This window comes from Anarhichas minor, unplaced genomic scaffold, assembly GCF_050575085.1.
Source record: "Anarhichas minor isolate MPS153535 unplaced genomic scaffold, ASM5057508v1 ptg000049l, whole genome shotgun sequence".
Lineage (NCBI taxonomy): Eukaryota > Metazoa > Chordata > Actinopteri > Perciformes > Anarhichadidae > Anarhichas > Anarhichas minor.
The window spans coordinates 695,260-711,522 of NW_027466495.1; the positions used below are offsets into that span (position 1 = coordinate 695,260).

At 42.0% G+C, this 16,263-nt stretch overlaps 1 protein-coding gene across 6 annotated transcripts; it reads left to right on the plus strand.

Moving 5' to 3' along the window:
- Positions 1-535: 535 nt before the first annotated feature.
- On the plus strand, positions 536-11,953 carry trmt44 (tRNA methyltransferase 44 homolog). 6 transcript variants are annotated; one of them, XR_012959408.1, is made up of 13 exons: positions 536-1,002; positions 1,085-1,202; positions 1,880-2,099; positions 2,203-2,271; positions 2,658-2,765; positions 3,441-3,512; positions 4,691-4,797; positions 5,089-5,272; positions 6,259-6,589; positions 10,389-10,432; positions 10,616-10,893; positions 11,069-11,185; positions 11,347-11,370. XR_012959408.1 is itself a non-coding variant. In XM_076112414.1 (11 exons), exons 1-11 carry the CDS (start codon positions 666-668, stop codon positions 11,577-11,579), a joined length of 1,896 nt encoding a protein of 631 aa, XP_075968529.1. In that variant the 5' UTR covers positions 545-665; the 3' UTR covers positions 11,580-11,953. The 6 variants fall into 6 exon arrangements, 3 of the variants coding, with proteins under 3 accessions (XP_075968530.1, XP_075968529.1, XP_075968531.1); XR_012959407.1 differs by having other exon boundaries at positions 10,616-11,185; positions 11,347-11,378; XR_012959409.1 differs by lacking the exon at positions 10,389-10,432 and having other exon boundaries at positions 537-1,002; positions 10,616-11,185; positions 11,347-11,378.
- The last annotated feature ends 4,310 nt before the right edge of the window (positions 11,954-16,263 follow it).

Consider the following 16,263-nt stretch of genomic DNA (forward strand, 5'->3'; position numbering starts at 1 on the left):
TTAATGCAACAGATGTAGTGCATGCAAAACCAATAGTACACTTTCCAGATCAAAGTGATATAGTAGATATACATTAGGTACATGCTTTTATACATTTTCATTTGTGTGTACTATTTATGTATACGAAATATTAATCATGCATAATGTACAAATAATGTGAAATAATGTATAGGGGATGTTCTTAAACCTGAATTTACATGAGTGATGCTGCATCCTAAAAAAAGTAACGATAATCATGATCACAATATTAATAACCAGGTAATGATGTTGGGAATTGGTTTGTTAATTGGTTGAAAAAACCGTAAAGATTAGTCGTAAAAAAATCTATTATTTTCTCAAAGGATCACTATTTTCATGATTAAATGCAGACAAAGAGAAACATCGCCCTCTACTGTATACAAGCCGACACTAGTCGCTTTTGGAAACGTCATCATTTGGCGACAACATTCTTCTTCTTTTTTTTATATTTTCATAGGCTAATGATGACAATAAAGCTTCACATTTGTGTATTGTATAGGTCGGTAAATTCTAAGAATTAATTTTTCAAGCAAGTTTTATCTTAAAGTACTAATTTTCTATAATATAAATATATAAAGTAAAAAGAAACCGGAAGTCCACTCTCCGTTTGTAAACACATGGCTTGTAGTCGTGTCTGATGCTCAATTATGCCAAAACTCTTCGATATAAAGTTTCCAGGAGACTGTAAGACTCTTCCAGAAGGCTTTTGGTCAGCTGTAGACGTGTGGATAAAGAAACCTCACGTTGTAAACAAGCGTCTTTGCGGAATTAAGGAGACGGAGAGTAAAGATGTGGGCAGAGAGGCTCTGCTGTTCCTGCTGGATGATCCTGAACTCACTCCTGATGTGCTCTCCTTCATAACCAGCACGGTTTCACCGGCACAGACGCACGAAAAGGAAAACCCCTGGTCTTCTAGTGTCAGAACAGTCATTCCTAAAGTAAACAGTTATGGGACAAACCTGCAAAAAGAGGTCATACTCAAAGGTAAGACTGCAGTTGAATGAAAGGCTCAACCAAACTCTGTTCTATTATTACAACTTTTAAAAATGTCTTTGTCTGTTTTAAGACTTTGGCAGACAACTAGTGACCTTTCTTCCATTTGAAGAGGACTCAGAAGGACAGGTGTCTCTAAAGAGGGGCAACATTTATCAGTTCCAGCTCCTCCATCAGGACTGTGAGGAATGGTGAGTGGCTGAATGATGAGCACGATCTGTCCAACTACGGTGGCCTGGAGGTAAACATGACTGCATCAAGGTCTCAGAAATACTGACAACATAACATGTCGAAACTTATTTTTAATACCTTATTGTTAATGAAAATAGCTTTGGGATGCTTTCCGAAATTATTTTCCTTTTTGTTTGGTTTATTGACAACATTATACAATACAACAGCGTTTGATTATTTCCATCGTTGTTTTCACAGTCAGCATTAAACAAGATGCAGAAAGGCATTTAGTGTCTGATATGAACTGTTAAATAGGAACTAAAAAACTAGAAAATTCAATCAGCCTTCATTGTTAATTTCACTTAGAACAAGCTGATTAGTTAAAAGAAGAGACGTTAGCTGCTGGGTGTTCAGTAACTCCCCATTCTTCCCACTCTATGGGGTCCACATGTGCATATACATGTAGAACTATGCAGGATTACATCACAAAACGTAACTACTGTAGATCTTAACATTTCATTTGGACACAGGGACTTCTGAAGACGGGCCTTTAAAGTTAGGTAATAAAGCAGGACCCACATTACGGCCCTTATCTTTAAATTAGCTTCCACGACATACATTTTCTTAGTGATTTTGAAATTAGAATTTGTGAATTGGAATGATTAAAAAATCTAGATGATTCTGCCGTCATCCTCAGGGTCCTGGAGCTGCATGTTTTGGCTTCAGACGCGTGGTTCTCTGATGGCGTGGCCTACCCAAAGCTGCCCTGGCTGTCCACTGACCTGCTGCCTAAACTGGTGCGCTGGGCCACCGAGTGCAAGACCAGTGAGTTCAAGAGCACCTTGTCCCTGCTGCCGGTGGAGAAGTACAGCGTCATGTACCAGCAGCTGAAGGAGAAGTACAAGGCCATGGTCAAGGTACAGTACACTGTTATTTTATACATGTAACCTGTTTTAATGCTGTTAATATTTATAGATCTTTATTACGGAGTACTGACGTTTATTTTCCCACGCTCTCTAGATTTGGCCTGAAGTTACAGATCCTGAGAAATTTGTCTACGAGGATGTCGCCATTGCGACATATCTCATTGTGAGTTTGTTTTGCTGTCAAAATAAATGATTTATCAATGCTGCATGAGTTGAGTCCTAAAGGTTGACGTGTGAATTGAAGAATAGCCCTCACTTCTTGTATGTTTTGCTTACTTTAAATGTGTATAGCTACTGCCATGTATATACGTTGATACTGCACATGTTCGTGTAGGTGAAACGTATCTGTCACATGTTGTCACGCCAAGTAACCAAAGCTGGGTCAACCAATTTGAGTGTGAAACATGGCTCGGACCCAGTAAATAGATTCACATGTCATGCCAGAGGCAGGTGAGAGGGCGTCTGCAGCAGCTGCAGGTGTCGCGCTGCCGCTGATCGAAGGCTCTCATCAACACACGGTAGTGTTGAGTCTCTGTCACTGTTCCCCAGGTGCTGTGGGCCGAAGAGCGAGCAGAGAAAAGTCTGACCGCCAAACAGTCCTTTGTGGACCTGGGCTGTGGAAACGGCCTCCTGGTCCACATACTGGCCAGTGAAGGGGTAAGCTGGGTGTTATGTGTGTGATGTAAAGTACGTTACTTCCTGTTTAGAACCTCACTGAAAACCAACAACAGCCACAGAAAAAACCCATGATGTGATAACTCTGACATAGATTGGTTGTTTCTGACCTAATATCTATGTAAACAGTGGCTATGTGGGCCTATTTCTGCACTGAACCGAATGCAACAACTTCCAACCCCTGTAGTTTTCTAATCAACAAGAAATATAGTACCTTTAATTTAAAGAAACTTGTTCAGTAAATACTAGTTCTCTCACTCATGTGATCTCAAACATTGATCTGAAGCTCAATTATGAGGCTGTTGTGTAAATAGTTTTCTAATAAATGATAAATATAGCAACTTCTGATCAGCAAAAATCAATTTCAGGCTTAAAAGAACAACTTCTGCCTTAAGCCCACACACTTTTGACTCTGTTCTGTACAACAATTTAGTTGCCTGAACAGACTCAGGTGTACTTGGCACGCTTGTCCCGATTAGAATCTGAAACTGAACTGAGGACAGTCAGAAGCCGTGCCTTAATGTCACATTATGAACGAAAGGGGACGCAAACGCTTAACTAAACAAAACGCTTATTAACGACATCATGAAGACTTTAACTGCCATATTTTTCAACTGAGAATGAGTCCGCTGACCTGCATGTCGTCTTGCGTTGCAGCATCCCGGAAAGGGCATCGATGTTCGGAAGAGGAAGATCTGGGACATGTACGGACCCCAGACTCTGCTAGAGGTGAGCGAGCCGAGCATTAAGGAGGCGGACACATTTAATTAGTGTTATTATCTTTTCACATGAAACAGAGAATCCATATCGCTCGCTGTAGGTGTCTATTCGGCTGGCATCACCCCCTCACTGCTGCTGCTCTGTGCTTTGATTCACGGAGGGACGACGTTTCCCACTTTTTAACAGGGTGAACTATTCAGACAACTTCTAGAACATGAGACAGTCTTTTGTATTAGAGCACAAAATGTAAATCTTAAGATCTTAAGTCACGGTCAATGATATAAATGTTTCTATCTCTTTATTCTGTCACATGATCCTCATCACCAGCTGCTCTTCTCAGAGGCAGAGATTGAAACTTGTTCTTTTTGAAGTGTCAAACACTGAGGGTTAAATTTGAGTAGCACATAGAAAATAAGACATGGAATTGTAAATAGATAAATACATTGATGAATATATTTATACAAATTATAATGCATGTTTATTTTCCTCATATTTCCTATATATATATATATATATATATACAATTCTTGTGCCACTTATTGACCAAACAATGAATTGATTAATGGACCAAGTATTCAGATTAATTGATGATGAAAATAATATTCACTTGCTGCCCCTGAATGAACCTTTTAACTGTTAATTATTTTCTAAAATCCATTTAAAAGAATATTTTTTGTTATTTAGCAGTAATAAAACGGTGTGACATTACATGACATTTAACTACTCCCACAAGCTACAAAAAGAAAACGCTACTACTGCACATGGGACTGAATCCAGACAAATCCATGTAAACACACACACACCGGCAGGGAAACCAGCCCCCAAAACACTGCCTCCTGGACTCAGTCATTCATTTGACAACAAGCTGCTGACTGCTTCCATTTCAGGTCATCTATTATTGACAGATTTTTTGGGAGCGGATGTGGCAGACCAATCTTTCTTGGCCCTCAGGGGTGCTGTACTCTTAAATCTCCATTTGGAGGCTCTCTCTGAACCTCACAGGCCTCAGTGCTGCTCACCCGCTTTATTTGTGATGACAGGTGTGCTGAGATATATTAAACGTTTGAGGAAAAAAATGTCCTTTTTTGGACAATTTCCATAAAGTGATTCCGAATCAAATCACGGCTGCATGCGTCTTCTTAGCTCTAAGGAGCTCTTGTGCTTTTTTTTGGTCTCTGCTATTTCAGGAAAAGGCAATTACTCCCAGCGAGCGCTTCTTATTCCCGGGTACGGACTGGCTGATTGGGAACCACTCGGACGAGCTCACACCATGGATCCCCGTTATAGCTGCCAGGCGAGTCATCAGCAGACACAATCTCACTCAGCAGCTCAAGTGCCAGCTGATCTCTCTAATTTGGAATAACATTATGGGCAGAGGGAGGATGTGTGAACGTGTGTGCGTGTGTTCCTGCATGTCAGTTTGCTTTTGACTTCTAAGGCGACCACCTGGTGGCGACGTTGAGCCTCAGACTTCTGCTTTTCTCTAACGTGACTGCGGATGATAATCTCTCCTGATGGATTCTTGTTGATTTATTATCATCGTTTCCTTTGGCACTGGGTGAGAATTCTTTTGCTCTTACTGCAGGTCATCTTACTCCTGCCGGTACTTCGTCCTCCCCTGCTGTTTCTTCGACTTCTATGCGAAATACCAGAGACGCCAGTGCAAGAAGTCTCAGTACAAAGAATACATTGACTTCATCACGGAGGTCAGCCAAGTCAGTGGCTTCAACACTGAGGAGGACTGCCTGAGAATACCATCCACCAAACGGGTAGGCTTACGTAGTCCAGACTCAGAACTCACTCGTCTTATCCCCAAACATTTGCCATATTTTTATTATGTCTGTTAAAACAAGTTACACAAGCACTATTTAACTTTAAAATTGATGCAGCAGATGCTTAGGTATCCTGATCTTTATACTGACCCCTAGTTTGGGTCACGCAGCAAAAACTCGAGCTCCTACAATTCCCACAATGCAACCTGATAATGTAATTAGACCCTTCTGGATAAAGGCCCACATCTTTTCAAACTCTACACCCCCAGTTCATATCGCAGTAAGCTCTCTCCATAGCCACAGAGGACATTGTACAGCTGTTTACACAGGAAGAGTAGTACTTTACATGACCAGTCAAGTAAACCTCATGTGTACAATTGGTGGAGTGCTCTTTGAACTGCGTAAATATCAAAATAAATAGACTATTTTGATCGTAAGACCTGCAAAGTGTAAAAAGACCACATAGTCAATCAGTGGGTGGTAAGTAGTGAATACAGCATGCTGGTCTCTTGATTAGCCGACGCACTTGTACCTCATACCTTTTGATGTTGTAGGTGTCACTCTCACTTTCATAGCATTTCTGTCTCTTTATTTATTTGAAAAACGCTCATTAGAATTCTCTGAAAAATGATCATAAAATGCGTCGCTGTTCTCCAAACAGGCACAGCTGTGCGTCCCTGCCTTTGCGCCACCTGAGCCTCATTTAGTACAGACAGACAGAAATACATCGAGTCTTTATCGTCCCCAAAGGGACGCTTCTTTCACAGCTGGCAGCCGTTAATGGCTTCAATACACGTGGACAAGTAAGTATTTACTTAGCTTTTAATGTGTGGGGATCAGTCATAATCAGTTTTTTTTTTTTGTCCATAGTAACACACATACTGAGGATTTGTATTCATCATTTTGAGTTTTTTTTTTTTTTTACACTTTTGGACCTCAGCACCCATGGGAGTCGTCCTGACATTCAGCTCCTTCTTCTGCAGGTGTGTCTGGTGGGAAAGTCGAGAAGCTACCGGCTATCCGACGAGGCCGAGGCAGAGCAGCGAAGAGCTCGTTACATCCAGAGCCACCAGACCACCTCTGGAGCCACGGCTCACAGGTTGTCGGGCATCCGAAATGACAAAGACACTGACGGGACCCCCGACAGCAGCTGGGGAGCGGGGTTCCAGCCCAGAGACAGGGTCGAGGCGGTTCGAAACTGCGCCGCTCTCCCGCGGGACTTTGTTGACGGTGTAGTCCTGCAGGTTGCTAACGTTCTTCTGGGAATGACTGAAGAAGACGGCGGGACGTCCTCCACTGACTGGAATCGAGGAGGTAAACGGCAATAGACACAAAACACCTGAGATACAAAATAAATCACACAAGTCTCGCTGGACACAGCCTCTTACCGAGGTGATGAACAGGTTGAGATTAAATCCAGAGTAGTATTATCTGTGAAGCTCACTGGTCCAGTCTTGTTATTGTGCACTTTGAAGGAAGAGATTAGTATCTACAGAAGCAGTGAGGAAACAAGGGTCAACGGTTACAGGCCGGCTGTTAAACGTAACTGATGCAATAATAGGCTGTAATACGTAATAAGGCTGTTATATGACGTTTTACTGTGAAGGTAATTTCCTTAAAACCAACAAAATACAACACAAAAACATTATTTTCATTATTTACAGCGTAGCTTATAATTAAATGCATCTCTGTTTTGCTAGGTGTCCATTTTACTATTTACAATTTAATACATTATTTGGGATTTAAAGGTTGCGGAAATGACCCAAAATTTGAGATGTTGGCTAACTGATATATGCTAAGCTAGTTACGTTAGCTTTAGCAGGAGTTTAGCCTTCTTTGTTCGTCCTTCATGATTGTATGTAGCTGCTGCCTCGTTTAGTTTAGTTATGTGGAGCTACTGTTATTGCACAACTACCAAGATGGCAGTATATCATAATGAATACATTTTACATACAGGTAAGTAAAAATCTAAACTTAAATTTTAGTCTTAGCTTTAGCTGAGGCTATCAGTGGCTAACTCACCATTAACTGCTAATTTAAAAAGCAATATTTGTATACAATTTTGTTATGTAAGATATTTTTTTATGGCAACACAGATGTACAAAAATGAGATTCAAGGTTCAAAGGAGTAGTTTGGGAGATAGGCTTATTCGGGAGAGATGTCTTAGGATATCCCTCTAACATCTGTCCATTAGTTATAAGACTACATCCAGCAGCCGGTTAGCCTAGCTTAGCATAAATACTAGGAACAGGGAAACAGTCAAACTGAATATGTAGTTGCCTTTGAAGGACAGGGTGAATCACTTCTCACATTTCTCGTCTGTTTCTTAAAATATATTTCTCCGCAGCCGGAACCTCTCACCTGATTTCCCCCCCCCCACCCTCTCGTCAACACACCCCACACACACACACACACACACACACACACACACACACACACACACACACACACACACACAGCGCCGCCGCTTTGAACTCCGTATCTCACTTTCTGCCAGCCACTTCCTGCACCGCACGGTACAGAGTGTACATACGCACACTGCATCACACACATGTACACACCGCCCACGCATCACGTTTGTCTCTGCCCCCCCCCCCCCCCCCGCTGCTACACAGACACACACACACAATATGAATGACACAAGGAGATGTCAGTGCTGAAATCTGAGGTAGAACGTATGAGGGAGAGCGAATAAAGGGAGCCTCTGACCCTGTATAGAGACGACTCGATGAATAATGCACCACCGTCTATGATTTATGCATGGAGATGCATTTGTATTGAGGTATTCCTACCAGTCATCAGCTGTGTAAGAACAGAAGGTACATTTAGGGTGAGCCAACCTATATTGGAAAGTATGAGGATTATAGATTTGTACTATTTTAGATATTTTTAGGTGATACTTAAGTAGAATTTTGGGTTAAATAGCTTCCTGTCTGTCGTGTAAGTCCACATTTTGTTGAAGATATTTATGAGTTGCTCCGGAGCGCGTGGTCTCTTTTTTTAACAGTCATTGCTGTCTATGACAGTGTATCAAACCTGAGTACCGTCCGACTTCTTTTACATTTTTCTTTTCATAACAATCAAGGCTTATTGGTCTGATTCTTTGGCTTGTTGAGCAGGTATTTCCTGATCAAAACCAGGAAACCTTTCTTGCTTTAGACTTTCATTTTTGGCAAAGTTCATGATTTGAAGCCAATAATGACAAATGCACAAGCCGTACTGCTGTTCTATAGCATGATATTTACTGTAATACTGTATATATCTCCCTGGCGTTTTAAATAGTTACCGGTAGCTGTGAGTCAAGTTATTAATTCATGCATGCTGTTCTGCTGACTGGGCTCAGGTAGTTATGTAATCATGCTGAGGATGAAAGTCAGTGTGTAGACAATGACAATAACTCACATTACACTCATAAAAAGTCAGGTACAATAGGTCAAAAATGAATTCAGAAGAATGTTCTTTGTATTGTTTCTTCGTGCACCCATTATAATTGCACTTAACAGAAACAGCCTGCGTGAAAGAGGGAGTGGGTGTGAGCTGGTACAGTATGTTATTAACGATGGGCGCCTCCCATTGTGCTTTTTGCCAACTTTGGCCAGACTCATCATCATCATCTTCCTCCACAGCTGCAGTCTTTACTGTTAAACTCACCTCACACATAAGATTACACCGTGTTCATAATATTAGAGCCACCGCAGTTTGTCAGTTAATCGATTAGTCGGTCAACAGAAAGTAAATCATTAAAGTCGTTTTTTTTATAAATTAAGGGTAAACACAAGCAATTTGAAGATGTGAGGTTAAGCTTTGGGATATTGCGATGTCATTTTAAAGACCAAAACCGTTTTGCTGGAACAAGCTAGAAGAGTAATTGGCACATTATTCTATTATGAAAATAGCAGCCCTTCGTAATATTTCATCAGGAATTATAAAGAAATGTTATCTTCCGGTTATCACAGCCATTTATTCAGAGGCAGCTGATTTCTGATTATGGTTATTATGAGTGTTGTAATTGTGAGTGGGAGTTTTTTTTTTGGCTTTTCACAAGATTTTACTTCACAAGAAAAGAGAACTACTTGATGAAAGTCAACAAAAAGATGACTTTGTGTCGCAGAAAGAGTTTTTTTTTTTTTTCTCTTCTTTCCCAGCTTTTTAATTAATCTTCACCCCTTTGGATAATTCTGACTCTCAGGTAAATATATTCAAAACTATTTTTGAGCATGTTCAGGTTTTGACAGACAATAAAATCAAATCACGAGCAAACCTGTATTACAGCTGTGCTCATGATAATGATCCTTTCAAATGTTTTATTCACCACTCGGCAATCTTAGAGCTGATTTTCTGCACTCAGCCTGATTCTGAATTGGCTTAAGCAGCAAAAAAACAATCCTCCACAACAAGCAATCAATCACCGGCCATCTTAGCGTTTTGCACAGGGGACGTTCAGTCCAACTGTATGTCAAGTCGAGCCATTAATAATCATCTCTGTTGGTCTTAGTCCAAGCAGAGTCTCCTCCGTCAATACTGCCCTCCTCCCATTAATCCCCATTAACATTGTAGGCAGTAAAGGGCAGCGCTAAACGCTGTATTGATATTATATTAAGGCCTGGAGCTCCCCGGCGTCTGGGCCGCAGGACGGCAGTCTGCCCGCTTTCACACTCTGCAACCCAGGACTGTCTTTGGCTGTGTGAGTGTCTGTGAATGTGGGAGTGTGTTGCATTTTTTAGGTATTAACGCAGCAATTTCACCAGCAAAGTTTAGGATGCATTTGGGAGGACAATATGTTTTAGATGACTGGAAACCCTCATAGTTCTAAATTCAGTTGTAGAGTTGGTGCCACATTATAAATAAACAAAATAAAAAACGTTTTTATATATAATACATTACCTTTTATTTCTTTGGCCAACTGAACTCAGATAAGTATATATTTACCAGTGAATTTCTCTCATATTCAATAATCTCTGAGCCAACAGGGGTTGACTGAAGTGCCACCAGAGATTTGCAGTAAAAGTATGATGAAGACCGCGTTATGATGTCTGCAGATTTAGGTCAAATATTGTTATGAAATGGCACGAAGTAGCATTAGAAGTCCTGCGGTGTGTCCCTCTCCAATAGGTCAGAGAAAAGGGGAGGAAGACTGTCATTTGTACAAACCAAAGGTCAGTCCTGATTGAATTGTTTTCTGGGGGTAAAAGGTCAACGCCAGAAATATTGAAAATCTCACGAAACGGAGCCCAAAGGCGTGGTGCTGTTCAGTAATCTGCTAACTACTCGCTAAACTCCTAGCATAGGACTTTCTGCTTTTCTATATCCCACTTTCTACTTTTATTTTTGCTCTTTAGTATCTAAAATGAATGTCCCAGCGGCTCGACGGTGACTCACGCTCGCATACGGTCGGTGGGAGTTGCAGCGGTGAAATGCATGCTGGGTGGAGCAGCTTTAATTGAGCACACTTCACAGCCCGGATTTACACTGAAAGGCAGCGACCGAGGACTCTCTTCCTGTCAAATGCTCGGTATATAGCGCTGGTCGTCCTGTCGCGCCTGGAGCATTTCCACTGAGACGATGTCGTAGCTCTGCCTCTTACGAAACAACTGGTGACATCAGCTGACTCCGTAGGGTTGGACATTTTTTATTTATTTCTGTGCCTGCCTGAAGCAGCGCGTTAATATATTGATGAATGTAGCTTCGAAAGACTTCCTCACGCTCCTCTGTCACTCTCTGTTCTTCGCTCTTTCATCCCTTTCATCCCTTTCATCCCTTTCTTCCCCTCCTCCCTCATCCCTCCCCCACAGGCAGCCTATCTGTGAGCGAGGTCGCTGGGCTGATGGAGCAGGAAACCCTGCAGCTCCTCAAGAAGGAGTGTGGAGGCCTTCAGACGCTGCTCAAGAACAACCACCAGGTCTTTAGAGGTAGTTGGACCACCTGCTTTATGTGCATTTTCATAGCCAGTCTACATAAAACACAATACACAACAAACAAGTAACAAAATAAAAAGTTATTTGTAACTTTTGGAGGAATGCACTTTATTCTGAAGAGGTCTGGAATCTTCCCGTTGATCCTTCTCTTTCAGTAGAAGGAGGGACGGTGTTCATACGAGACTGGCGGGACAGGAAGTCCTCCAGGGCGGACACCAAGAGGAAGCCCGTTGCCCCTGGTGCCCTGAAAACTCGCCCCTGCTGGTTCTACGACCACCACCCTCAGCGCTGCCCCCTGCAGGCTGCACACTGTGCTTTCGCCCACGGACCGGAGGACCTCCGACCCTCCACCAGACCTTTGAAGAAGATGAGAAACGACACCTTTTGATTGGCTCATTCCTCGTGAACACTTTATTTGAACTCATTTGTTACGTTTCTTTTTAAATTGAGTGTCTACTTGTCTAATTAACAGTATTCATTCTGTCCATTGAACCTCCTGGAAAAGTCCCAACGTCCAGCTCTGCAGACACAAAGAGGAAGAAGTTCAGAGTTTTATTGATGCCACGTTGCATCATTCCAGTGTCCTCTTTCTTGTGTGTAAAGCTGCCAAAATGGGATGATTTCGGTTTCACTGATGGAGCTCGCTGACACCTCTGGGTTGTGTAGCTGCCGAAATTGAATGTCAAGGGATTCGTTTGTCTTTCTTTTTATTTATTTTGTAAAAATGTACACTTACTGTATATTAAAGTGGATTTAAAGCTGCATCCTTTTTATTTTTTATTTAAAGATGATCAATTCTATCATAGATTTGTTTTTTCTTGTCCAGCACTCCGGCTATTTTTCAACTGCAGCAAAACTTTAAAAAGCTTCTATGTACTTCAGTTGGACACTTAGTCCACCTGAGACAGGTACTTTGAGGTTCACAGACGGGGCGGCGGATAAAGGCCGGACAGCGTTTCAACAAAGTAAATGTTAGCGGTATGAATTATTTGTTGGCAGGAGTTTAGGGGTGAGCTGCATGTCGTCCCCTGTGGACGGCGGCTCACTGTGTCTCTCTAACACAGTTTGCCATCACCCTGTGGCTCAAATGTCAAAAACGGTGAAGCCCACCCAGCGACGGCAGCGGGGCGATGGGAAGCATCTCCTCTGGGTTTGTTTGTTTGTATGAGCAACAACAATCACACAATTGATGCAATACAGCACAAGGACAGACTATTCAAACCTATAAACCTATTACATTTTGCTGACATATAAAGATTAATGTGAAGTGACAAAGACGACTGGGAATAATGTTGTTAGCATCGGTGTTTTTTTTAAAATCATGTACCATGTCCCACAGGTAGTTTAATGTGCGGTGTGCAGTTTTCTGACAGTAAACGATCAGACATTTTGACCTTTTGTAGCCACTAAGGTGCAAATTGACTGCTGAAGCTTAAAGGGTCAGTTCACACAAACCCTTGTTTCTTGTGAAGGCGCATTTCTGACAGAAAAATAAAACTCATGATTTAGATGAACTGAAGCTTTAAAAAACAACTGCATCCAGATAAAGTAGACGACACCAAAATCCCTGAAACAGCAGTGAGTCCTGTCTCAGGTTGCTGGTGTATATCACGTGCACTGAATCCATTCCCTGGTAATCCTGCTCAGAGGATTAAACCCATACTGTGGTTCAAAGGGACATCCTATAAGGTTAGTTAGTGGACTAGATGCCCCCATATCCCCTGCAGCTCAATGGCTGTGTCATTGAATACTAACGAAGACGTACATGGTTTTACTCAGTCTGACCACAGGGTCATCACATGGAGAAAAAGCCGGCTGGAACAGTTTTTCACAAGACAATTTGCGGTTTATGAAAAGCCATTTAGACGTAAACGATGCTTCAGCTGTTATGGACATATACTACAGTGGAGTTGAAAGTGTGTGTGGTTGTGTTTTGACAGGCAGTACTCTGTCATGTTGTGTGGGTTTTAATGACCTGCTCAAATCATCCCAACCCTACCCCCCATGTCATTATGCTAACAGGAAGAGATCAGCTCATGCAAATACTCAGCAGATATCGTCGATGCCATCGACCTGCCACCCTACATGTAGCTGCAGACGTGTGACGTGTGACGTGTTAGGAGCTAGGGTGTTAACCTGCCCAACGCCCCCCACCCCCACACACACACACTCTTGCCATGACCTTTCTGACCCCCGTTCAATAAGCCATCATTATGACTCTGTTTACTTCCGCCTCGCACCGCTGCCTTGGAGATCCCATCCCTCCCTCCCTCCCTCCCTCCCTACCCTCACATAAACACTACACAGGAGGTCTGCTGCTCGCCCAACTGAAGAATGCACCATTGTGCCAAAAACAACTGCTACGAACAAGAAAACACTTTTCACTACACAATATAGCTGACTTAGTAAAGAGATGCGGTAAGCCTAGTTTTGGTCATTTGCAGATCAAAAGATGTCTCAACTCTCTGTTAAAACTGAGTTTCATTTAGTTGAAAAGTCTGTTAGATGTCGAGGTTGCATACAACCATTATTGTAATGTCTATTTTAACATGTGTTTAGAAGCTGTTACACATTGATTAAAATGCTGGTGAAACAATGATTACATGGAACCATGACGCCCACAAAAAAAATGTCACGTTTCAACCACATTTTCTTCCAGAGATCTAAACATCTTCTGAGCAATCAAATGACTTACCAGGCACTCTACAGGAGCTGGATCATTAGAGTAAAAGTGTAGCTACTTACAACTGTAGAGGAGACGATACATATTCTGTGATACGTAAATCAGAATTATGAAATAGTTTGACAAACAATCCCAACAAGGTCCAAGATACTAGCTTTTTTTCTGGGCTGTCAACCAGTCTTCGTGAAACAGAAATATGATTATCATATACAAAAACACTACACAGTGGTTCCCTGCATTGCATTAGAAAGCCTTATTAATCTCCAGTGGGGGAAACATTTGCCACCAAATCAACAATAGACCAAGAACAATAGACATTTCCACAGTGCACAACAGACAGAACACACATTACAACAAATAAATAACATCATAAAATGCCATATGAGATGTGAATAACATCAGAAAGATGCTAAATCTAAAAAAACACATCTAAAAGTGCTGCTGGAACAAAAGGCCTTCTGGGTCATTAGTCGCTCACTGAATGAGCTTCTGAGTCCATTAAAAACACGGTGTAATGGACAGCCTTCGAAAAATACACAATCGTGTACATGAGAGGGTGTCGCAGGGTGAAGAAGATAAGAAAACATAAGAGAAACATTCCTGCAACAGAAATGACAAATCGTTGCTTTGTGCAGTTGAATTGGTTCACAGATATCCAGATGTTGTCGCCTTTCCAGTGGAAAAAGCATGTGAACTATGTAAACAGCCGTACTTCTCCTTTAAAAGTGAAGCTGCATGTCTTACACAATGTCTGATACTTCCAGAGGAATGTATTAGAGACGGGGAAAGCAAAACAGAGAGGACAGACAAAATTACTCCCCATGCCGTGAATCTAGGTCAGGGAGAAGTGGCTGCATCTCTTTGCCTAAGCCAACAACTTTCCCTGTGTTTCCCTCATGATTTATTCATTGTGGCACCATGGGACCCGGTGATGTACAGAAGTCTCTCTCAGCAAAGCCAGCCGTGTATTACTGCAACGCTGACAGCTGTCACTGCAATGAACTCTTTTGTTTTGACTGTTGCTGCCTTACAAAATTGTCTCATTCTTCCCCGTTGTATTATGTCTGTGAGGGTCCTGGAGAGAGGGGTTGTTTCGGTACATTACTTTGTTTCACTATCTGTTTTGTATTTGCTATTGCTGGCTTCAAATGGATATTGTGAGCATGTGGTTACGGCGTGGGAAGTCGTGTACACAATATGTTTGTCGTTCGAGTGGTGAAATCGTGACAACACTGCTGCTGAGGCAACGGCAACATGGACTCTACTGTCGGTGTAGAAGCCACCGAGGCTAACGTAATCCAGGAACTTCAAAGGAATAATGACATGAGGCCGTTGAGAATATCAACATTTTCCTCAGATGTATTATATAATTACGTAGAAATACTCTATATAAGACTACAATTTTAATATAATAACTACCCATCCACTGAAAAATGTACTTCGGTTGTGAATACTACAGGGGCCGTTCATATGAATGCAATAGTTTGTGGCTTGATGATGTCGAAAACACTTATGGAAAGTGTGTTAAATACTCATATGAACTTTTTCCAACTTTGTTCCCTCACGATCTTAAAAAGAAGGAGCTCCTTGGAGGATTTCCCCACCACAGAAAAGTACACAACGCATCTTAAATCTTAAAAGTCGAGGATGATGCTCCCACCCTCGATCAATATCTCAAAGCAGCGGACGGTCACAGCAGATAACACACTTCCAGCCTTTATTCTGTGTACTTACTACTCACTGAGTGTTGTACTGTGGAGGAGAACACCTTTTCACCCCCCCTGATCCAACTCCCCCTGCCTCGACCTTCCTCATCACCTCCTCAGACCTGGGTGACACTCGGAGATAAGGGAGTTAGGCTCTCAAGCCTTCACACCCGGTGCTCCCTCAGCATGTCATGGCATGAACTGAGAGTGACAGGAAGAGTGAGATAAAGGGGGGGGGAGGTTTGTTTGGAAATATTTCACCATTCAACACTTACTTCAAAAAGTTGGCAGTTGAGAGGTGCCAAGCGGAGATGGTGCTTCTTCTCGACAGAGCTGGAAATACACAATACACGCATGGGCCGTGCCATGGCTTCCACCCAATTCACTCAGATTTATAACACAGTTTATGTATTCTCCTGCCAGTGTAACGCTTAGTGATCCATCATACTGTATACTGTATGTTCACTGGTTTATCTCACTAAACCTGAATTAAGAGTTATTTTTTTGCAACAGAATCCCAGTGAACACAAAACCATAACTTTTTTTTTTTTTTTCGCCTGTTGAAATTGCCACTCGGGGGCCAATCCACTCAATTAATATTTCATGAGCTGTTAATATAATACCGTATTCGGTGCAAAACACGATGCCTCGCGGTGTGAATTCCCACTTTCCCAGTCTTCTGC

Excerpts from the sequence above, each read along its gene's own strand:
- trmt44 (XM_076112414.1), top strand. The coding sequence starts at position 666 with ATGCCAAAACTCTTCGATATAAAGTTTCCAGGAGACTGTAAGACTCTT. Across the intron at positions 1,203-1,879 it reads CATCAGGACTGTGAGGAATG|GGTCCTGGAGCTGCATGTTT; the intron begins GTGAGTGGCTGA and ends CGTCATCCTCAG. Across the intron at positions 2,100-2,202 it reads AGTACAAGGCCATGGTCAAG|ATTTGGCCTGAAGTTACAGA; the intron begins GTACAGTACACT and ends CACGCTCTCTAG.